At 36.7% G+C, this 24,057-nt stretch overlaps 1 protein-coding gene across 2 annotated transcripts in view; it reads left to right on the top strand.

Annotated features, from left to right (window-relative positions):
* DENND1B (DENN domain containing 1B) overlaps positions 1 to 24,057 on the top strand; it is a 158,416-nt gene that overhangs the window by 79,672 nt on the left and 54,687 nt on the right. For both annotated transcript variants that reach the window (XM_048067142.2, XM_048067143.2), the window contains 4 exons: positions 2,841 to 2,951; positions 16,742 to 16,842; positions 21,837 to 21,882; positions 23,397 to 23,498. In XM_048067142.2, coding sequence (XP_047923099.1) covers positions 2,841 to 2,951; positions 16,742 to 16,842; positions 21,837 to 21,882; positions 23,397 to 23,498 — 360 coding nt within the window. The remainder of the gene's footprint in view (positions 1 to 2,840; positions 2,952 to 16,741; positions 16,843 to 21,836; positions 21,883 to 23,396; positions 23,499 to 24,057) is intronic.

Raw genomic sequence — 24,057 nt, forward strand, 5'->3', positions numbered from 1 at the left:
GTGTTGTTTGAATACCTGCCCTTTAAACAGTGCACTACTAAGCTGCAAATTCAGCTATCAAGATATGCAGTTTATTTTTTTGTGTAAGAAGGCATTGTTTCAGGCTTTCTGAAAACATGCTGTACCTGCTCACATTTGGGTGGTAGCCATGCACCAGTCAAGGGTATTATTGTTACTTTTTTAATGAAGACTTGAATTCTGTGGCTGATAAATCCTTGATGGTGCTGCCAGTAGACTGCAAATGCAAAATGTCAAACCCTGTCCTCTATGGTGTGTTTAGATAAAAGCTACTTAATTAGGTGTTATCCAACTTTCTGCTTTTCCAGTTCTGCATTGTCTGGAATTGAATATGGTTATCTAGGTTTGCATTTTTACACTTTGACACGGTGGCTTCCTCCCGAAAGCTAAATGGTTCGGTAGCTGCGGTGGGGTCGCCGTGGTACAGCACCACGCTGTCCCTGGGGTGCACGTGGGACGGGCAGGGAAGGGCAGCAGAGGAGCCACGTGAGGACAGGCTGGGAAAACCCAAACCCGAGAGGAGCATGAGCAGCGAGGAGGGTGCAGCTCGGGCCTGGGCCTGGGCCTGGGCTGAGTGGAGATGCGTGGCCTTTGTTGTAATCCAAACAACTACGGGAAGGTGCTGGATTGAGAAGAGAGGACCCATAGTGCAGGGGCTCTTGGGGCAGGACAGGGATTCATTTTCAGCCGTTTATTTTCATTGATTTCACCCCATAGAGTGAATTGTTCTATTTGTAAAAAATCTCTTATTCAAACTCATTATTTGGGCTTCTACTAAAGCATAGCTTTGGGGATTAGGAGGTGTTTTATATGTTCATCTTGAAGAAAAAGGGGGAAGGTTTCACTTTGAGTCTCTGGCTGATTGAGGATCTTACAATGGTATTGCTGTGGATTTATTCTGCTGATTCTGTGGGAGAAAGGAAAAGTAAATATCAAGATGCCTTCCTATACTTATTTTTTACTCTGCTTATGGAAGTCCCATCCTTCCAGAATGACCAAAATGGATTGATACTAGCGGAGGGTAGGACAAGTAGGCGGTTAAGAGATGTGATAATTATAGTAAATCAGTAGTAAAATGGCTTTTCCTTGTTCTTTGTTCTAAGTTTCACAAACTTCAGGAGCAGTAACTTTACAGCTCTAATGCAGAAATAACTGACTGTCTCCCAGAGCAACATTGGTCCTTACATGATTGCAGACTTTTTTACCACAACTTCTGCAACACAGAATCAGCATATCATTATCAACTAAAATGTTAAAAGGTGTCCTAGATAAGTTGGACTCAAATTATCATGGTGCATCAGCTGCTGACGATCAGTTAAAGGTAGCACTTGAAGGACCACAGTTTCTTTCTAAATGCTGTGTTTGTAGCATTAAATCTCTCGCTTTCATCTCTTCCAAAAGTTTATGCAGCATGGACCAAGAATAACTTCATACTCCATGTCTTTGAATTAATAATCCGTTTGTGAATTTATGTGAAACCGGTTCAGTCACTGGATCTTCTGTCATTTCTTTTCAGTAACTTTTTCTCTTAATGTTGAAATGCATCCAGAAAGGAGGTCAACGTTCTGATCATCACCCAGCCTTTCACTAAGGCTCGGTTTTCCCCCAGTCCCGCTCTGTAAGGAGCCAGCACGGCAGCTGCTCAGCGGCAGCTCAGATCCATGCCGCGCTCCCCCACTGTGGAGGGCAGCGAGCCAGGGGTGCTGCAGGCCGCGGCCGCCTCCCGGCCCCGTGGCGCAGGAGCGCTTGCGCTCCCCTTGGGCCTTTACCCTGCTTGTCGTGCCCACGCTGGTTTTTGGGGCTGTAATCCCTTCCTGCCCTGTGTCGACCCCACATCTGGTGCAGGCTGGCAGTGTGACTGTTCTTTGGGTTGGTCCTTGCAATCGGTGGATCTCCTACGTTAATATTCAGTGGTGTGCTGTTCCTGAGAGGAGGTGGGGAACTGTTCTGATTGCAGGTGTATGGAAAAGAATACGTGAAATTAGGTAGATAAACTAGATATATGCTTCATATGTTGTGAGGTCTGTTGGTATATTTTCATACATGTTCTCCAACATGTACAAAAATTTGCTGTTTTTCTGGGCTTTTTTTTTTTGCTGGTGGCTGTTTTGGCATTTTCAGAGTTTCAGAATTTATATGTTTGGCCATATGCCATGCAGAAATACTGTGAAGTTCAGCTTGAGCACAGAGATTTCCACCCTCTTACCCTCACTTCCCCCTTCTTCCCCCTCCTCTGTGTTGTCTGAACTGTGAATAAGAGGTGCTGGTGGCTTTGCTTTTCATTAAACCCCATAGAGGTAGACCCACTACATTCTAACAGGGCTTCTGGCTGTTGTTGCTGTTTTATTTTTCCCTCCCAACAAGCTGGTTTGCTGTACTTGAAGTAGAATAAAATATGTTGACTTCAGGAAAGCAGGCAAAAATATTATGGTTTTATTATCATAACTATGATAGAACAGTTATTGTTGTGGTGGGGGATCTCTTCCTGGGTTGAAGTAGTGGTTATCTTAATAGCGTATGTGGCTAATGATATACATTTCTTATTTCTTCAGATACAGAAATAATACAAATCTAAATTTAGAAGCATAATCAAATAAGCAAAATAATAACTTACACGAAAGTTAGTTTTCCATTGGTTTTAAAACTCAGTCAATTATTTTTAGAGCATATAAATTTTAGTGCTAAGTCATATTTTTAATATATATATGTATTTTTAAAGCTACTAATTCTACTAATTGGTCAAAATTTTTGTAAGTAATATATGAATGTTCCTCTTAGCCAACGCTGTTGCTGTATTGTTAACATCTTATTTATTTAAACAGAGAAACCTTACTGAATATTTTGTTGCTGTGGATGTGAACAACATGCTGCAACTTTATGCCAGTATGTTGCATGAGAGAAGAATCATTATTACCTCTAGCAAACTAAGCACTGTAAGTACTTCACACATCTCCTTTTAAGTAGAATATATTGAACATTTCACAAAATGACCTACAGACCTTTGTGGTTTTAGATATGTTCCATGTGTACTTATAAGACAATATCTACATACTTCTCTGATATATGGTTTTAGTCTGGCTCTTGAAGTACAAAAGTCTGATTTATATAAGACCTACTCAGATACATTAAGTCAGGTTAATTATTTTTCTTATCAGGAGATGAGAGTTCTTTAACTCTCCTGAGTTCATTTCTCTGCCTTCTAACCTAAAAAGAATTCTTAAGGGCTATTATAAGATCTTTATTATTCACTTGTGGCTTATTCCATTGGAGCTACTTGAAAGAAATCAAGGGGGCATAATAATAGCTGCTATCCTAACCTGGTAATAGGTAGATTCATCTTTGTTAGAGTGGTTTGGGAGTGCATACTGTAATAGCCCTGATTTGGAGCAGCTCTTCAGACTTACAATAGCGTACAACTCAAAATAGCTGCTGCTGTTTCTTTTTTTTTTTTTTTTTTATTAAAGGTTTGAGGGTACTGTCCACATTATTTTTTTTTAATGCCTGCTTTAGGCTGCTTAATAAGAGTGTTGCATTTCATTCTGAAAGTATATCTAAATATTCAGGCATTATTCTGTTTTACTATTTGCAGAATCTTATGTGGCTTTAAAATACCCTGTATTTTGAATATATTCCCAAGATTCACTTTGCATTACTATGAGACTGTCACTTTATAACCAACTTTTGTCATAGAGTATACTTGTACACAATCTTGTACAAACTTGTACACAATAACCTGTTATGCTCAGTCGTTAAAAATACCTTAATTTATATTTTTCAAAAGTACCTCATAAAACATGTTGTTTAATACTGTTTCTGTGGTGGAAAGTCAGTGTTCTGTTCCTGAACAGTGCTCATTCTTCTACCAAATAGATGAACAGTTATTTTCAACACGTAGGGACAAGGTTGGATATAGTACTAAAAACTAACATTTTCAAAAAATTGCGGGTGCTAATTTCCAATATGTATGTGTGGTGTGTGTGTGTACATAAGGAGTGAGAATTTTTGGACTACAGACAGTGGATAAAACCACTTTAAATTCTTTTGAATTGTATAACTTTTTATTTTGTTTTATTTATTTATTTTATTTTATTTTTATCTTTCTATTTTTTTCTGAAACACTACAATGTTAGGTCCCTGAATCTGCAATCGCTGTTGTAGTGTGGGGATGCACAAGGCCAGTGCCTCACCATGTGGTGATTTGCAGAATATGGAACTAAGTAACTCTGTGATGCTTAGGGAATGAAGGAAACCTGGGGTCATATAAGCAGAGGCCAAATGATCAACTATAAAACCTAAAAAGCAGTGTGTGAATGAATATAATCAGTCTTCAAATTACTAGGCTATGATATATTTTATTAGGTACCAAAGATTTTACTCTATCTTATGAAATTTCCATATTCTTTTTCTTTTTTTCTGTGGAACTGTCTAGTGGAAAATTTGGGCTTTACAATACAATAATAGGACTACTCCAGTGGGCGAAGACAATTTCAAGGGAAAGCCCTAGTAGAAGTTCTGGCAATGTTGCAAAAGCATGGAATTTTTTTTTTCCAGTTTGCCAGTTTGGGACACAGCTTGGTATTAAAAAAATGAAAGGCAAAATACACCGTAAAAAACCTTCAACTGTAATGATGCCCCAGTCAAACCTCTTTTACTGCTCCAGTAGTGAGGAAATAGGAATCGCGATGGCAGGTCTGTGCCTGTGGAAGATTGGTTCTGCAGGTGGGCATGCGTCAGTCTGCCTCACAGGATTTGCAATCATACTCTCAGCCTACATTTGGATCCTCTTAAGACTTGTTTTTGTTAGGCTCAATATCTCAGCTGGTCTCTGTTGCTATGATATGACAAGAGGAGAGACAGTATTAGAATTACACTGTGCTGATGTAGACTACCTTATTTCCACGGTCAGATTCCAAACTATTTAGAAACAATTACAGATTAACAGATATAATACAGTCTTTGTGAGAAACTTTCACTTCATTAAAATTCAGCTGTTTATTCCAAATCTTTTCATGAAGTAATAGTCATCACTGAAAATAATTTATATTAATCTCCTGGATGAGGATAGGTAGTGATAACAGACTTCCATAGTATCATTTGGATGTCCTGAGAGATGTCACCAAGCTGTAAGTGTGAGTAGTAGAGTGCAGACCAAGTCTGAATAGAGAGAGCACATCAATTTCACTTCCTTCTGGTTATTTTTTGACTGTGCTACCATTACATAAGTTATAGTTCAATGAAATTACTGCTGTGTCATGTAGCATTTTTCCACATAGCACTGGGTAAATTTTCCCTTACACCAGTGAGGTATGGTAAAACGAGAGTAGAGCTGGCTTGTCAGGAGCTTCTGCGAGAACGTACTAAACTCTTTCATAAACGGAACAAGAACTGTGCTTGGCTTGCCTCTTTACAGAACGATATAATTTAAAAAGCAAATTAAACACTTCTTAGTGAAGAATTCAATTGAATAGCCAAGAATGATTAAATGTGTTTTTGGCATAAGATGATACTTCTTCAAAATGTTGGAATGCTTAATATAATACAAAGAAGCAAATAGAGTATATGTGAACATTGACATGTGCTAGCTTTATGCTGTTTTGCTATTGTGTGTACGAAACACAGCAGGCTGGTACTTTGTGTTGCAAGAGATGCAATTTTATATTTCTAAATTACAGCTTGATACTTAGAAAGATAATTATTTCAAAAACGGTGCTCTCAAGTACAAGTTTCTGTTAAGGGAGTTGTGCCTTATCTTTGGGGCTAACTGAATACCAAGTGTTTATGTTAGTTCATGAGGACTGGGCTGTGATGTCACCTTCCAGTTATCAGCTCTGTTTCGGTTCACTATCTCAGGGCAGTGACTGATAACAAAAAAAAAAAGAAAGAAAAAAGGCATAATTCAAGGCCTTGCTTAGTTTCTCCTCACTGTTCTTGAGGGAGTGGGGTGGGCAGGGAAGGGAAGAGTAGAAAACCATATTTAAGTCTGACATCTCTGTCCTATGAATTTCATGCTTTCGTTATATTGACGTATATCAGTGCAGGGACAAAGTGGATGCTATATTTAAAAAGGTTTACTTCAGTGGAAAAAAAAAACAGAAATAATTTACCATTTTCAGCTGTTGTACAGTGTTTTTAATTAAAACAAAAGATAATTATCAATTTATCTAGAGGTGCTCTGATTCGATTTTCAGCTTATATTTTATTTCAGCCAAGCATGCATCTTCTCATATTTACAATCACAATGTATTCTCTACATCTTTCTTTAAACTGATTTTCTGTGTTTATACCCCCCTTAAAAACTCCTTTGGTGGACATCTTTGTCTACTTGCCATACCAATTACTACAAAGATATAAGTGGAAACTTCCCACTGCTCCTTTCTGTCATAGCTTCTGGGTCATTATTTGTCCTAACTGTTGATTCTTTTATTAGCTTGACTTTCCAACCACTTTAATAATGTGATTATCACCAACCTCACAGCTTGCTTGAGGCTTAGTGTTAGAGTGAGATAGATTCAGCTAGCCTGAGGATTATGCTCTGTAAGATCTGTTTGTAGCAAAAATTACCATTTCTGCTTTTGAACAGTAAACTATAAAAGAGAAACAAATTATATGACTTTGGAATAAATGAAAGAATGAATGAAACAAAGGAATTGATTTATTCACAGAGGTGGCTGTTAGTTGTTTCATTTTAACTGTAAAAGGAAGACCTTTTGTAAATGTCATACTGTATATTCTTACGCAGCACCCATCACAACATCTGCATGTATTCTTGTTAGTTGCATGGAGCTGTATGAGTTTCAGTACAAATAATTTTTTAATTCAATCTACTATCAATTATTAAAGTGCCGGGGAAGGCTTTTGCAGGAAGGCTGAACTACAGCATTGATTTTATGCATGCTGGAGGCAGGCCCTAGATGTTGAGGCCCCAAGTGCACCTGCTGTGGTAGTCTACCAGAACATCATACCATACTCTCATGTATTCAAAGCAAAGGAATAAATCATGATTTTACAACAGTGCATCAGTTGACTTATTGCTGTTTTGTGACCGGAGGTAGGAAGGATTGCTGTTTAAAGCCATGTCATCGGTTCTCAAGTCACTCAAGCATGAAAGCTTGTCATATGCCTCTGTAATTGTACCTCACCAGCCTTTCTCTAACTAGTCAGCTGGGGCTGCGCGTTTTGTCTCAAACACCCGGCTGGCCAGTGTCTGACAGGAGCTTTCTCGTCATCCTGTCAGTAGTATGTTAACTAGAATGTATCTTCTGCGGCCTGCAGTGGCAGGTGGAAAGGATGCTACGCTTTAAAGCAAATGTCTAAACGTTATCTCCTTTTTGACCAATATTTGTTTTAGGTAATATGAGTCTGATGTGTTTGAGAGCACTGTGGCTGCAAAGTTCTGCTTTGTGCTGGCTGTAGGCTTCACTGGAGCTCCTTGTAAAAAGGAACTTATACGTCAATAAAAGATACAGACTTTTTTTGTGTGTGTGGTGAAAGAGCACTGAAAAAAATTTGCCCACAACGTACATTTGTGGAATTATTTTTACTGCTGCTTATATTGAAAGACAGCTTTCTGCAGTTCCACTTGGTTGCAATAGTTAGTTGGTCTGAACAGTAGCTGCATATTCCTTGCCTCTGTAGTCTTGTTGAGGTACTGTCATGCTATCTGTGGTCACCTGGGGACTGGGAGGTTGAGGAGGCTCCTTGGAGAATGTAATACAGCTGAACAGCTGTGAGGGAGGGCAAAACCCTCCTTATTCTGACACATTATCTTTGTGCATTGCTTTGCTCCTTCTGCATCTGACCTGAAATCCAAGATTCTTAAGTTTATTCCAAAATCCATGTGTCCCAAGGCAGTAATATCGTCAACTGAAACAGAAAACAACTCTTGGGTTTGTCTATTTCTTGCACTTCATTTAAATCTCTCTGTTGTGTGTATGTTGCAGATTGCTGGATATACTTAGAAAATCAGCCAAGCAGTGCTTTGTGACCAGGCCAGATCGCTGCATGGTTTTGGAGTGCAGCGTGTGTTAGTGTGAAGCCTGGAAAGACAGAAAGCTCTTTTGTATTTTTTATTTGAGTTCAAAGCTGGCTATTTGCAGAGCTGTTTCTCTGGCGTAAGCTAAAAAGCCAAAACAGTGGAAAAATTGGCTCCATACAGGCCTTTCAGGTTGGGGAAAACAATGGTATTAGGTGCTGTCATATATCTTAGTGACAGCATCACGTTGCCTTGTGCTGGGGTTATATTCCCAGTTCTGATTGAACCAAACTATAGCTTCCATTTTTTTTTGTTGTACACTGCAGTGTGGTTACAATTTTATCTAAAAATGTATTTATGAAGTGTTTGATTCTTTTAAAATAATACTGTCCCAGTAATACAAAAATTATAAATTTGAAATTAATTATTATCTCAAATTCCTTTGAGGTAGTACGTATCGGGCAGAAATATGCAAGGGCTAAATGTAGTTCTTGGAAAACAAAAAAAATGGGTAGGAATGTATCATTAACTTGCAAAGCAGCACAGTTATTCTGCTGATACTCAGAGAGCTCCCAGAAGCATTGTTAGAATTCATTTTGGAATAATAGGTCAATTAGATCATTTGAGTAAGTGAAGAGTAGTGTTATTTAATTTTTAAAAGTTCGGGTATAAGTAGTCTAAGATACCTTGACCAGAGGTAAGGTAAGGTAAGCTGGACAGGGTGCGTGCTGTGGGTGCAGCTGAGGCCCTGCTAGGACATAGGCCTGCAGTCTGCTTCTAGCAGTGAAGTGAAGGGAGCAGGGAAGGGAGGCATCAAAATTGAGCCAAGCTCAGGAACTGGAAAGCTCTCCCAGTCCAGAAGTTCAGAAAATCTGCAGATTGCTGTTGCCACCTGTGTGCAGAATTGTATCACCGGGTTTCCTTTAAATCAAAACAAATCCTGTAAAAGGAAAGCATACAGACTGGCATACAGACTGATTTACACATTCATTTCAAAATAAAGTTTTTCACTCGTTAGCACTTTCACAAAATAGAACAAATCCAAGATGAAGATATGGGGCAAGAGTTGCTTCTTTTGATTCATGTAATCTTTGGCAATTCAGTAAAAACTGGCAAACCAAAATGTCGTGTCGAGCTGGAGCAGGCCCTGCTGTGGGCATTGACCCTTCAAGAGAAGCCTTTTGGGGTTGGGCTGCATGGGAATGGGAAGTGAAAGGGCCTGCATGCTGTTATGGATGGCAAGAACAGTCTCAATCCCTTAAAAAACAAACCAAAAAACGGCAGAAGTCATTGTGGTTGTGTGAAGTGAAAGATGTGAAGATGAGTTACTGAAGAGTATTAGAGTGTAATACCAGCTCTGTGGTCTGGTGTGCCATTATGGCAAGGTTTCTCCTTTTTCACTAGCTGCTGCTTTATTCCCCCTCCTCCCCCGCAAATTCACCAATGGTGAGATGAATTATAACATAGTCAGTGGTTATCTCTAGTCTTGCTTGCAGTAAATAAGTTGTCTGTCAGCTATTCGCAAGGAAGCTGTTCCCTGCTGCTTCTTAATTAGTGTATGGCAGAAGAACATACCATGGAGTTACTCCGGGGGAGGAAACATGAATAAAAATTATTTTCCTGGAAACTTTCCTTTCAGAACCAAGAAACATTTGCAGAACTCCCTTATTTTACAGGAGGGTAGCTCTTCCTCCATGAAGACAGAGTTATAATAGAGGAGGAAAGATGGGGGGAGTTATAAGATGGTCAGAAAAAAGACACATAAAGATGTATAGGTTCATGTTCTTCTGTCTGTGTGTTTTTGTGAGAGATGAGGAGATAAAGCAGCTAGGAAATAAATGAATGACAAAATAAGAACAAACAAATTATCAAGAATATACAAGATGAAATGAAAGAATGAGGAAACTGAAATTATTCAACGTGATGTTAAGAAGCATAATTAGTTATGGGATAAATGAATATCTATAGGAGATATGTTAACCTAATCTGCAATGTGTTAGGAATAAAAGCTGACTTGACCAAGTTACAGATGTTTCATTTTTAACCTAAAAAAAATATTACTAAAAACCTTTGTGAGATGATGAAATTGAGTAACTGAATTAAGTGACTTTTCTTATGCCAAACACACCTGCTTGGATATATACATACCTCAGATAATCCATAAAAGCGCATGTAGGTCCTTACTGTAGGCACAGGATGCAAGCGGTATTCGTCACCGAGTCCTCACCTGTCTACTACCACTTCAATTTTATTTTCTGCTCGGCTTCCATTATTGAGAAACATGTCATTCCTGGAGCCATAGGCAAGGAACAAACTGTGTCTGCGGTCTTTTCTTTTCCCTTCCAAACTAATGCACAAGAATGATGCCATAATGCTGCTTTGCGAATGAAGAATTGCAAGAAAAGAATGAAATTGATTGCATATGAAGTGCTGTCAAATTCGTGAACAATGCTTTTCTTTCTCTTCCCTTTCCTTCCTCCAGAATAAGGATAAAAAAGAAGTGAATTAATATTAAAACAAAACCAAAAACCAGGATACATGCAGTTTTTTAAATGAATGTTTCTTTTCCATATTTTGTTTTCACAATGGATAAAGTTAAAATTTTCATCTGTGGACTGGAAATACATTTCCCTTTACCTCTCTCCCTTATGTGATTAAGGAGCACTGGGGGCTTCATCTTGCCAACAGGAAGAAAATGCATTATGGCTCATTTAAGGTCTTCCCTTTTTTCTTCTTAGAGGTTATGGGGATGGCAGATGGGAAACGGTTAGCCAGGAGCTAAATTAAAAAAATGCACAGGAATGCCTTTGGTTCTCATGGCTTGGGTACTATATTCTGGTCTCTTTTGTTGCTAATTTTTTTTAAAATCGGTGACTTCTGTCCTCTTTCCGAGGACAGCAGAATAGATGAAGCTGATGATTTAGTCCAACTATTTATTCTTTAAAGCTGGAAAGGGATTTATGCTCTGTTATAAAATGGCCAAAGCAAGGGCTCCCTTCCCACTATTAATGTCCAGCAGTCTTCACCTACCCGTTCAAGAAACGGATGAGAAAATGAGTTTTAGCAGATGTTAAGTATCTGTTACAGGTTTGGGGCCTGATTTTATTCTTGACCAAACAAGCAGTTTGGAAGTTCCCTGTGACAAAGCTGATAATCTTAGGAGTTGTAATAAGGTAGAGGAGAGGCTTCCTTTCACCTCTATGACCATTCCTCTCTCAGTGGTTTCACAGTAATTCTCATACGCTGGGAGCACTGAGGTAGCAGCAGTAAGAGCTGGGCCAGGCTGATGGTAGCTACTGGAATAGGGATGGTGACCCTCTACAATTTATTGCTACAGGTACTGCTAAGTAGATGAGTTAATTAAACAGTATCTTTGGCATCTTTCAACATATGTGTGGTCAAGACAGTGGGAGGCAAGCAGTTCTTTAGCCCAATGGCTCTGTGAGGGAGGAGGGAAGGAGCATACCAGTACCCATTTCTGGACGTGGTGTTGACAGAGATTGACAGTGTTTGAGGGGTTTTCAGGAAATGGTTTTATCACAGTAATTCTTCAGTTACTTACAGTAGATTTTGAAGGGCTGTATGGTATCACAGGTTAATTTTACTTTAGCGTTTTGTCTAACTTCTGTTGCCATTTTTGGCTTTCAGACAAGATTCTGCTAATCAGATTCTGCGTTTCTAGCTTTTGCATTGCGGTGTGTGCAAATCTTGTCACCTGTGCTCTGCTTCTCTTTCTACCTTTGGTTACAGAAACTGCTTCAAATAAAATGATTTTAATAGATAGAAAGTAAGCATCAAGCAAAAGAAAATATCTTAAGCGAGATACTGAATAATTGTTTTCATGTTACTCATTGAAATTTTGTAAATAATAGGTATCAAGTAAACATAATAAGCGAGTCTGCAGAAGATCTTTCTGTTCTGGACATGTTGTAGGGCTTTTAGCAAAAAAGAAAAAAGGACTACTAATTTTAAAATCTACAGCAGAAAGGTTCATTGCTAAATTGAATATTGAATATTGTGTGCAGCAGATACACGCATTAGAATTATTACAGCTACATGAGAGAGGAGAAGCTGCAGTCTCCATGTTTCCAGGAGCAGATAAACCTGCTTTAGTTCAAGGCTTGAACTAACTGTTCAGACTATTCCTGTTCAGCACAGTGTAGATTTGGAACAACAGTTGTTCCTGAGCGGCTGCTTACTGCCATAAGGTGGAAAGGAGCTCCTTGTGCATCGTTTCAGTCTTGCTCCAAGTTCATAGTAATCAATTTACTTTCACTCAGTAATGAATTTTGCAAACAGACTTTGTAATGTGTTCTTCTGCTGTTTGGAGAGACAGTATTATCTGCCGGCACATAGTTCTCACATGTTTTTTTCAGGAGAGAAAGATAAAATTATTGTGCTGGAATCGCTGCAGAGCTCTAGATAAAACACCGCATGCTTTTCTTGCAGGGTGATGAAAGCTTATATGGTTATGCTGACTAGAGTGTCTTAGCAGAATAGATCAGAAACAAGCTGAAACTTTGTTGTACTCAATGTTAGTAAATTCATTAACTAGTAGAATGGGAAAGATTTTTTTTGCGTGTGTGTGTGTGTCCTATCAAAAGGCAGGGTTTTAAAATTAAATTTGTATTTTTTATTAGAAGATGTGTTGAACACTAAGAAGTTTTGTTAAAAGTTGTTTCTAAGCTAGTTGAGATCCATTGGCTTGAGTTTATGTAATTTAAAATCCTTTTGTTTCAGCCAATTTTTAAAAAACCCTTATTTCAATCAATTTTTAAAGCCTTACTTATATTAAATGAAAGTTTTAATCTAGAAGAAATTGTTTGAAGTGAGGAAAAACAGTCTAAAAAAGTGAAAAATATTGGAAATATTAAAAAAATCTGTTCAATGTTGACAAATGGGTTTCAAGAGACAAAAGCTTTATTTAAAAATTGCCAGTCCATTTTATTATGGTTTAAAACACAACATTGCTAGGTGCTTTCTTTCCAGTGCAGTGGACTGTAGAAGTATATCTCAACATCAGTCGCTGCATACTCAAGCTGTGTAGTGAGCTATCAACTATGCAGTAACTAGCCCATGCAGAAATGTTCTGATGCATTCTTAAAAAATTAAGATATTTTACCAAACCGCAGAGTTCAGCGGTGCTATGTTTCTGCATATACATAAAAATTTAGCAAATTGTATTGGAGAAGTGTTTTCACTTTGTATATACAAGCTTATCTGATCTCCAGTAGTAGCTGGCAAAACAGGTAAGGTTGTACACAGCCTTGAAGATGACCTTATTATTTAGGATAACAGCTATTTGTCTTCAAAAAGAGATTTTTCTAATCTATGCCATTTCTCTTAAAAATGTGCTTAAAGGTGGATTGTCAACACACAGGCTCCAGACAAATGCCTTTCTCTCTAAGTAGCATAAAGATCTCACCAGTCAGACTTCTCACCACTTGGTCAAGCAACAGATGCTCATTTCTGCACCTTGGAGCTTGTGCTGCGCTGTCTGCCTTTCCCTCTCCTCCTCCAGCTTCCCGCAGGGTGCCTGCTCATGCTCTTGCTGGCTCTGCTCCCAAGTGCAGCTGCTGTTAAACATCCCCTCCCCAAATCTGGTGGTCGCCTTTATAGACCCCTGAGGGCCCATGCAAGCAGTCGGGCTCTACCTGCTCCTGCATGCTTTTCAGTTCACTTAAACTGGCTACTTAGGACTTGCAGCATTATTCAGAGATTTTTAGTATTCCCCATTTTCTTCTATTTATAAATGCAAGTATGACAATTAAAAAGTATGTTATTTAAATAGCTAATGCCTTTGAGAAATGCAGCCACTGTTGAAACACTAAAAAACACAAAAAGAAAATTTACCAGAAAGTGTGAAATATTTTTATACAAAATCTACAATTATCATATGAGTATTTGCTTAAAGGCAGAGTTGGCACGGTATTAAAAATGTCACACAGTTTGAAGAGTAGCAGTATTCCTTAGCTGCTTGTGTTACAAGCTGTATACACCAGGAAACTATAAAACATATTAATGTCAAATTAAAACGTTTGGAAACCTACCACAGTAGTGTAGATGGAAATATTTGATGATTAAGTAATCAAATCTTTACCTTTCCTGCTAGAAATGCTAAGATTTAATACTTTTTTTTTTTAATGTTAAATAAATGCCAATCCGAATGCCATACCAAAATACAGATTCTAAAACAACAGTTAAGAAAACTTCAGATTTTTTAATGGAATTATCTGCTTTCTCTGTTAAAACGAGAGCTAAAATATAATGTGGACATATGCATAAGAGAGAAAAATATTTCTTTATGCAAAAAGTATTGTCATGTTAATTCATAATTTATGAATGCCTATTAAGAGGAGGAGGAGGATATATACATTTGGGGGGATCTCCCATATAACTCTGTGCTCAGCTTTATGGCAGTCTGTGATTGAAATACATGCTAGTTTTTGTATTGGTGTGGTTTGAAATTTATATACTATAAAGAGCAGTATGTGGATGCACTAATTTCGCAGAATGGATATGGAATTAGGAGAAGACCAAAACCCATAATATTGAGCTTGATTTGTGCTGTCAGTTGTAAGAGCTAAACTACAGAGAGAGAGGATATGGAAATAAAACTCACAAATCCCACTGTGTAGAAGAGGGGTAAGTGTTCATTTATTTCATCCCCCAAATCAATTAATTCTTAGTAACGAAACACTAACTATTAAAATAGCCTTTTTTTGTTAAGTCTAAACTGAGAGTAATTGCAGCTGTTTGACGTAAAGCTAGGAAACAAAATGTTAAGCTGAAATGAGCAGTTTAAGTACGGAATTATGATATCCTTGGCTTTTTGTAGCAGAGCTGTCAGGCTCGGGCAGCGTGCTGGTCAATAGTGACATTCTGCGTGTCAGTGAGCAGCCTCTCCTGATGCCTTAACCTGCGGTTCACACATTGCTGAAGCTCCAACTGTCGAACATTCAGGTCCCCTGGTACTACTGCAGCTTCCAGGCTCTTCTGACTGGCTCATGTTTCATTCTTTGGCAATTTGCCCTAATGATATCCCTCAGGAGCTTTCAGACCCTCTTCTTTTCCATATTTAATCGTGTTATATTAATCTGAGTGCTGAGCAAACTATGCCGCACAAATTGTAATTGTCTGTGATTTCTGTTGTGGTGTTCTTATAATTATTTTTTTTCCTTTTTAGTGTAAAAATATATATATGAAATTACAGTATAATTTTTATTTACAAGACAGCCTGGGTGTGAAATCTTTAACTGCTGATCTGTTCCACCAACAGGGATTTTTTTTTTCTGTAAAATCCATAATATTTTAGCACTTGCTGTATGGATAGGATTTACATTTTATTTTTAGCTCTTCATTTTGCTGCAATAAAAGTACATGTCCAATAAAGAGCGGTAATAATCAAGTTAATCTCAGATAGTAATTTAGTTGTGATATAAAGCATTAGGACAGACTTGTCTTCTTCCATAAGTTTGGAGTCTTCTGCATGGGGCATTCCCTCTGTGTGTTTTGCTATTCTCAGACTTCATTAGGTGACGGCGGTAAGTAAAGCAGAAGGACAATGTAGCATCAATAGCACAAATTGTTCCCTGGGTATAACCTGTTGTGCCCTGAAGAGATTGCGTTAAGCCTTCTGGTTGGATTTCTTAAATGCTGTTTTGAGCACACTTCTCTTCCCAATAGGTCTAAGTGGTGGTGTTTTCTTTTTTTTTTTGTGGTGGTGTGTTTTATTTGCTTGTTTTTTATTTGTTATTTATTTTTGCGAGGTTTCTAGTGTTTTATATGCTGGATGTAGGCTATCTCATTTTGAACATGGGTCTTGATATTTTCTCATTCCATGGACTCTGTGTCTGCTTAGTAACATAAACAAAATTGAGCGACTTCTAACAGTAACAGTGTTTGAGAGATCAAATCTGATTTCTCTATGTATTGCAAACTATTTTGTTCGCTCAAGAAGTGAACAAGACCTAGTTACTAATCAGTTCCGTAGTAGTGCTTTTTCATTTTGTGTTATTATTTATTTATTTGAAAACAAACTAGCCGTGTCCACGTGTCCATTTTAAGTGGCGAGCAGATTATAACACTTTTTTTCTTGGTCAAGGAGTCTTCATTTTCTGGTGATGTTAGTGCCAGAGTTGCCAGTTTCTGTTTTGGGGAACTGAGAAGAGGGGATGGACAATTTTGGAAACTTCTAACAAAGTTGTTTTGCTGTCACAGGGAATATTCACTTTAGATTTTTTTTAAAGGTGGTTTGGAAATAAAGATAGTGACAGAAATAGAATTCAATCCTACTCCTGAGTTGAATGCACTTGTGCGACTTTGTGCAAGACCAAATCAATTCCATTCGTTCCGAACAGTGGAAATGTGGGTCCCTTCCCCTGCCCTTCCTGCTCAGCAGAGCTGGTGCTGCAGGGGCACACTCAAGTTCTGCGTGTTTGTGACAATACCTGGGCTTCTTGGCCGTGATAAATATCAACAAGTGCATGCTTATTTTCTTCTTCAGAAGAGCTGAGCAGGGCTGACTTTTAATTGACTTGTCTGTCTGACTTTTTGCAGACGTTGTACTTGTATGGATATATCATTTTTTTTCATAGATGCATTTAAGTAATTAAAAGTAATTCAAATGCTATAATAGGCAGTTTGGGGATGTTAAGGTTCTTACATGTCTAAAAGTTAATTTAAGATTTTGTATTTTTATTTTTCATATTACTTTTGTTGCCAATTCTGTGTGTGCATTTTTGTTTTTAGTTAACTGCTTGTGTTCATGCGTCAGCTGCATTGTTGTATCCAATGTATTGGCAACACATTTACATCCCAGTGCTTCCTCCACATCTTCTGGACTACTGCTGGTAAGATAACTAACCTGTTATCCTCACTTCTGAGATTTGTACCTGTCTTATAGTTCTAAGTAACTCACGAAAACAGAAGCTACCGATCTGGCTGAATGTACAGGATCCGGTTTATGTAAGCACTTAAGTCAATGCTTAAATGATTACGTGAACATAGGTATTTCAGCATGCCTTTATATTGTTTTTGAATTGGTACCTTGAATTACAGTGCTGATTACTATCAACAGAGCATTTAGAATCCTGTTTATAGTAACTGGTCATGTTTTATTGCGATGTTCAGTAATTTGAATGCAAGTGTCTTACAGTTTTCATTTATTTGATGTTTACTTTAAATTGAGGTAGATGATTCTGGTACAAGCATTCAGAAAATCAAATTGCTTAAAACCTCCTTTTGGTAATTCCAATTTTTTTCATTGTAAGAACTCTTCTCACAAATACTTCTCCTGATGTGTTGCTGTTCACATGACGGGCTTCATGTTTTTGGTAAATTTTTAAATTGGAAAAGAAATGGTCACTTTTTGAGTCACTTCTGGTCCTTCAAGGAATGCTGTTTCCTTTGTGATGGTCATTATGTGTTACACCAGGCTAGTTTGAGGAAATTTTCTGTTCCAAATGCCTGGGTTTTAAGATTTCAAGCTAAGAGAAGATTTACTTTCTTCTGCTCATAATAGTGCCAGAGATACCAAATTAGCTTCCATTAAGGAACTAGTACAGGAGTATCTGTCCCTGGAGGCTTTCTCTTCAAATAGACCCTATGGATCTGTGATGGAAAAATGAACCATTTAAAACATTTTTACAGATCAAGACTTATTATATATAGTATATGTGTAATAGATGTCATATGTCTTCATCTAGGATAGTTCCTATACTTCATCTGTATATTATTTATTGTCTTCAAAAATACCCCTTCTCCCTTTGCTTTCAACAGTAGCGAAGCCTTTCATCTTTAATGATAGTTTTCTTCTGGAGAAACTCTGTCCTACTTGTTTTTCCTCCTAGCTTTGATAAAATGCACCAAGATGGGGATATAGCTTGGATATATTTGTTTAGTTTTCGTATTACTTGAAGTTACTGCCAGAAGCTTTTTATTTTCTTCAGTATCACCCATAAATGCGGTTCTCAGAAGGTAGATCAACACCTTTATTCAAGCTGTACCCTGCAGAGTGCATCCTGAATACTAGAAGATTTTTTTATTTCCCCTCCTAAGCGCACATAATGTTTTCAGAAATAATAATGTTAGATGCTGTACACAGCTCCGTCTGATGATGATAATACTTGAGATTCTAGGTCATTATGGCATGACCTGAGAATATTCTTTACTCATTAAAAAGAAGCATGGAGTTTCTTAAACTTGTGAAACTCATTTATATCCCTTTTTCTCTTCTACTGTATTACAATAGAAGGGGGAAGAAAGTTTCCTTTATTTAGAGATGTTCAAATGGAGACATAAAAGGTCACAAAAGGAAATGCACAATTAATGAATTTACTACAGTAACTATAATTCAGACTTTTTTACTGAAGTTGTCTGTGTTTGTTTCTCTGTCTGATCATGTTGGTTTGAATGGTTCTTTTGTGAGATAGATTGGAATAGTGTAATAAAAGCATACAATACTTACCTTTCCTCATGTTTTGATACATTAACAATGAGTAAACGTTTTCCAGTTAGGTATATAATATGTCAGGTTAGAAAAGGTTGATGAATTTACAGGATCAAAGTGTATGGTAGACCAGACTTCATGTGTAGTCCAAGAGGATCTTCCAAATTCAAAATGAATGAAATAATTTTCTAAATGTTTTTATATATTTTAATTTTTCATGTATTATTTTGACAAAGTTATTTTATTAAATGCCTTTTCTTTTTTCTTTTTAATGTAATCTATTTTCATGTTTAGAAACTACATTATCATTGTTTAACTTAAACACTGTTGGGATATTTCCCGTTTACTCTCAGTTGAAATAATACATTCTGAATTAGTTAAATAGTTAAACAAATACCAAATTGATAATTCTTTAATGTTAGTCATTCTAAGGGAGTATGGATATTTTTTAAATAAAGATAAAATGTGTTTAAATTTACTGCTTAAGTATAGATCCTGTTCCTGCAAATTATTTTGCTTGCTAATAATCAAACATTTTGTGAGAATTTTTTTTAATGAATTTAACTATAAATCTTTAGCATTTGATAAAGATAAATGATACAATTCAATGGGGTTTAGAAATTCATAAATGGGGGTACATTTTCTGACCTGAAAATAAGCAAAATACAATATTGAGCAAAACACCTATATCTGTATTAAAAAATCATTTAAATTCTTCCAATTTGCTTTGTAACCAAAAAGGATCTTGTGGTTCTATCAGGTAACATTATGTACAGACAAGTTTTAGACAACAAAACAAATACTCTTTAAGTAATCCAAACCCACCAGCACTGAGCACTAGTGTGGACTGTAGTGCCATCAGGATTTGCTAGGTTATGAATACGTGCAAGGTCCTGTTTGTGAACATACTGTGTTTTGACTTCAGAGGATTTTTTTCCTTCACATAACTTACCTTGGCCTTAAATTCTGCTATGAGAACTCCAATGTGAAAATTGGAACAACCATATAAAAAAGAAGATAGCAATTCCTTTTTCTAAAGGACAGAAAAATAATAGACAGTGAAAGGACTGCTCATTTTAGCTCTAGTAGAAGAGAACACATAGAAATAAGTTTCCTACAATGTATTCTTGAACAGCAGTTTCTCAAAAACACGTTTTTCTGAATATTTTTTTAAGAATTGATTTCTTCTGCACATGTCAGCAAGCAAAGAGATTGTTGCATTCATCCCATTAGGTTGCTTGCTTTCAAGGAAACTTTTACAGAAATTAAGTTCGAGCATTCATATAGTAATTATATTTGAATAAAATCAATTTTTGTAAAGGAAAAAACTAATTTCATCAAATTTCAGTGTAATTTCTTGGCAAACTAAGTCACTGATATGCGTGTATGGCAGTTTTGTCTGTAGATGGTAAAGCATCTGTTCTGCTGCTGCTCTGTTAAGAATATAATGCAATTAGAAAATTCAAGTTACGATTGTAGCATGCCTTTTTATGTGATTTGGTCTCTCCTGAATTGGGATATATGCAAGCCTGTTTTCGTGAGAATAGGACAATTATTTTCCAATTAACTTGCATGTTTTGCATAGCATAGTAATTATTTTAGGAAATTATGCTGTGGATTAATAACATTTTTGGTAATAACATGCATAAGCAAGAGAGAAACTATATAGCAGCTCCCAGTAGTATCACAGTAAGCAATTTTATGTACATTTTACAAACCTCCGCTGTTAGGGCTTCAGAGTTCAGCAGTAATAAAATTCATTGTTTGCTGAAAATTATCAAATTGACTTTCCATACCTGCAGTTTTTATTTCATGCATTTTCAAGATGTTTATCTAATTAGCTTTGTACATTCATCCTGTAAATATTTTAAAATTGGAATGATGTAGCTGTTGCTTTGTTCTACGGAATAGAGCTACACACTACCCTTTTTAATGACAGATTTATTAATGGAACAAATCATCAGCTATTACAAGTCAGTACAGGCCTGGTGAAGCTGCTAGAGCAGTGTGCATAAAATACGTAGGTGATATAGCACTTCTTTTCACCATAGTTTCTCAAAGTTCATGTTACTTGTAACACTGAGATATTCTGATGTGATGAACAAGAGGAAGATCTGTTTTGCTCAATATTCAGCAGAAGAATCCTCTCTTTCGTGTCAGCCACGGTTGTTCAGATTTGTTTGCTTATACATACTCCCTAGAGTTAGACATTCTTGAAATTATAGTGTGTTTTCAGGCTAATTCCTCACTGCATATAATGGAGGGACACCCCCTTGTTTTTAGACCACAAAGGTATAAGGCCCTAGCCTAGCTGAAGTGGTCATGAGGTACTGAAATTTTTCAACACTGGGCAAAGAACGAGACATGAGAAGACGTAGGGGTCTCCATTTCTCCATTTTCCCTTTGTGAACGTCTACACCCCATGCCTTGAAGCCTTAAGCCATGAGAGTTTGCAGTCTCAACAAACCTTTGATTTTTGGTAACGTAAACATAATGACAAGCTGTTTTGATCTGTCAGTTGTTTTTCTTTTTTGTTTTGTTTTAATCAGTACTCTCCTGTGGGACATTGCTAATGTAAGCAAATGGATAATCCATAGTGAGTGTAATTTTTTTCTAAAAATGCCTGCAGTCATAGGCAGGTGAGAATTGCCACTTTCCTTCGTGGAGTTGGGACGGCACTGGTAAGGCCCCAGGAACTGGCCCAGCAAAGCCTCTCCCTGGGCCTCAGGAAGTCAATCTCGAAGCAGTCAGTGCCTCATTAAGGCTCAGAGATTTAGTCAAATAGATGCAATGTGAGCTGATGTGTGTAACTGTTCATATAAGTGATCTTGCCTTTGATTTAGTTTTTAGGCCTTACTTTTATGTAGTTTTTCTCTCTGCTCCCTTAGTATTTCATTTCCCACTGAGTTGCTTGAACCAGTCTGTCCATCGCTCAATTCTCTGGAGGGAATATTTTTAGTAATCTCACAGCACCAAATAATGTGACAATGATTCTTGGATGCTTTTTTCCTTCCAACACTGGGTAGTGAATATATTCTTTATCAGTTTAGTGGAAGAAAGAGAAGATTATAGAAAACCATGATAAATTAGCCTGACTAGTTCACTTTCCTGCTTGCATACTGCAGGAGGTCTCATTCCAGAGTCTGTGTGGATAATTGTTTTATTTTGAGAATATGATGCCTTGTCTTATTCAAATTGGAAATGAGAAATTTATTACACAATAAAAAAGATTTTCTTTCAGCTAGTAATAATTTCAAGAGCACCTGTATACATTTAATACAAGCTTACACAATGGATGTTAACTAGACACTGTACAAGCCAAGATTTTAAATATGTTTTGATTTACAAATAGTTGTAGTTAAAAGATAATTTGATTGTTTTGTCTTTTTTCTTCAGTGCACCAATGCCTTATCTAATTGGCGTCCACTTAAGCTTAATAGAGGTAAGTTTACTATATACTTCTGAGTACTGATAAGCATGAAGTGTTTGTGCTATAATTGATAATTTTAATGGAAATGCTACAGAAAAAAAATCCCTGTTTTTTACAATCAAAATTGCAAAAGTTAAGCTTCAGATGCTTTAAGAAATAAAATTGTCTTTGAAATGATACTTTTGAAGTGCTTTATAGAGACATACAAGCTCTACCTCATGATTTATTTCTATGTCTATTTAATAGCTCAATGATAGCATTTTTTTTGCCTTTCTTAGTGGTACAACAACACATCAGATTTTTCCTGTAATAGTAATAAAAACTTCTTCTGGGGCCATCATCATTCTGATTTCCTAACTAACTTGTATTCCTCTTCCTCTGATAATTTGAGTCTAACATTAATCCCATAACATTCATAGCTATTCATTTAGAAAACAGTAATTTTTGTCAAAAAGCAAGAGGTAGCCTTTCCAGATCTAAACATATAACAAAATAATAAATCCCACCTGAGTGCTAAGTAGTAGTAGGGTCATAAAATAAATAAATAAATAAATTGCTTTGTCTCTTTCCATAACCATTTAATGACACGGTTAGGCCTACATGTGTAGTCTGATTATAATGCAGAAGAGATAATTCATTCAGGAGCTATGTTTCATACTTCTGCTAAAGCAACTTCTGAGGATGAATTCCCATTTGCTAAACCAATAAAGTAGGTTCTCCCCCAGACTGAGCCCCTAGCACTTTTGTGTTTCCAAAAAAGAGCCTTCTATCACGTATACCTCTTAACTAGGCATAACCTTCTGTTCTCTCAAACCTAGTTCTTGTGTTCTATATACATTGATTGTAATATCTTGACTAGGATCCTTTTCTATGTTCTGTCAGAAAATAACAAACCTGAAAAGAATTCAGTGATTTTATTTTCAGATTATTCTCTCTGAAATTATTTTCTGGACCATAATACTGTGTTTTACTGTAGGACCATATAGAAAAGAGTTTTATCTTTTTTTTTTTTTCCCTGAAAGGAAAAAATGGTGTAGTTCTTACCTGCTAGTCCATTGATGAAAGATTGTTTCATCCATTCCTCTTTAATACTAGTAGACATGTGTAACTTGGATAAATCTGCAAATAATTACTTAGTTTGCTCTGCTTTTAATCTGATTATATGATTAATATCCTCTGATTTTCACAAATAGGAAAGAATAAAATGTTCTTATAAAATATATATATATACACAGTATACTTAACTGTTTTACGTAATTCTTGGTTTTCAATAATTAATTTCTTGAACCTGCATGTATTTCAGAGGTTATTAATATAACCTTAGTGTTTGATGAAAAGGAAGTGTTTTTAAAATCTATTTTGACTCTTCTGTCTAATTCAGATCCTACAAGTAAAGCTCAAAATCTTGTCTTTGCTATTATTATCCTTTGTAAAATCAAGATTTTTAATCTAGCCATTATAATAAAAAGGAGGATTCAGGAGAATGCCATAGTAAAATGCTTTTCCACTATTTTTTCCTTCTACAGAGAGTAAAAAATAGATCGCTGGAGGATGTGGTTTTGCTAAATGTTGACACAAACACTCTAGAAAATCCTTTTAATGACCTGAACAACCTACCTGGTGAAGTGGTGAGTCTTACAGATATATATATATATATATTTTTCCTTCTTAAATGGATGCTTGGATTACTGGTAGCTATTTTTGCCTGTTTTTGCTAACTGCTGTAAAAAGAATAAGGGGGTAAAAAGCAGCGACTATAGACCCCTATATTTGAGATTTTACATTTCTGACAGTTGAGGAGATGTTGAATGGAACATCATATTCCTTATTGTAAAAGTAGGATCATAATTATAAAGCTAGCTGCATTCATTAGGCATAGCTGCTCTAAACGCAAGAGTCTCTTCATCTCATCTTAATCATTATATTACAAAGTAGGCATTTCTGTCTGCCTAGTGGCATGTCTTGCAAAAGAACGAGAGAGTTTTTGAAGGCAAAAAGAAGAAGGGGGCCAATTATCGGCTTCTGCTTCCCTGCCACCTGCCAGCGCTTTCCTTTTAATTAATGATCTGATGGCACTGGTCAATATAATAAGAAATGCTTGTACAGTTGGGGTCAGAAAATTCAGGCTTTGATCTTCTTCAACTTTCTGAAACATTTATTTGTTTTCTCTAAATTATTTCAGTTTTA

This window comes from Anser cygnoides, chromosome 8, assembly GCF_040182565.1.
Source record: "Anser cygnoides isolate HZ-2024a breed goose chromosome 8, Taihu_goose_T2T_genome, whole genome shotgun sequence".
NCBI classification, from domain to species: Eukaryota; Metazoa; Chordata; class Aves; order Anseriformes; family Anatidae; genus Anser; species Anser cygnoides.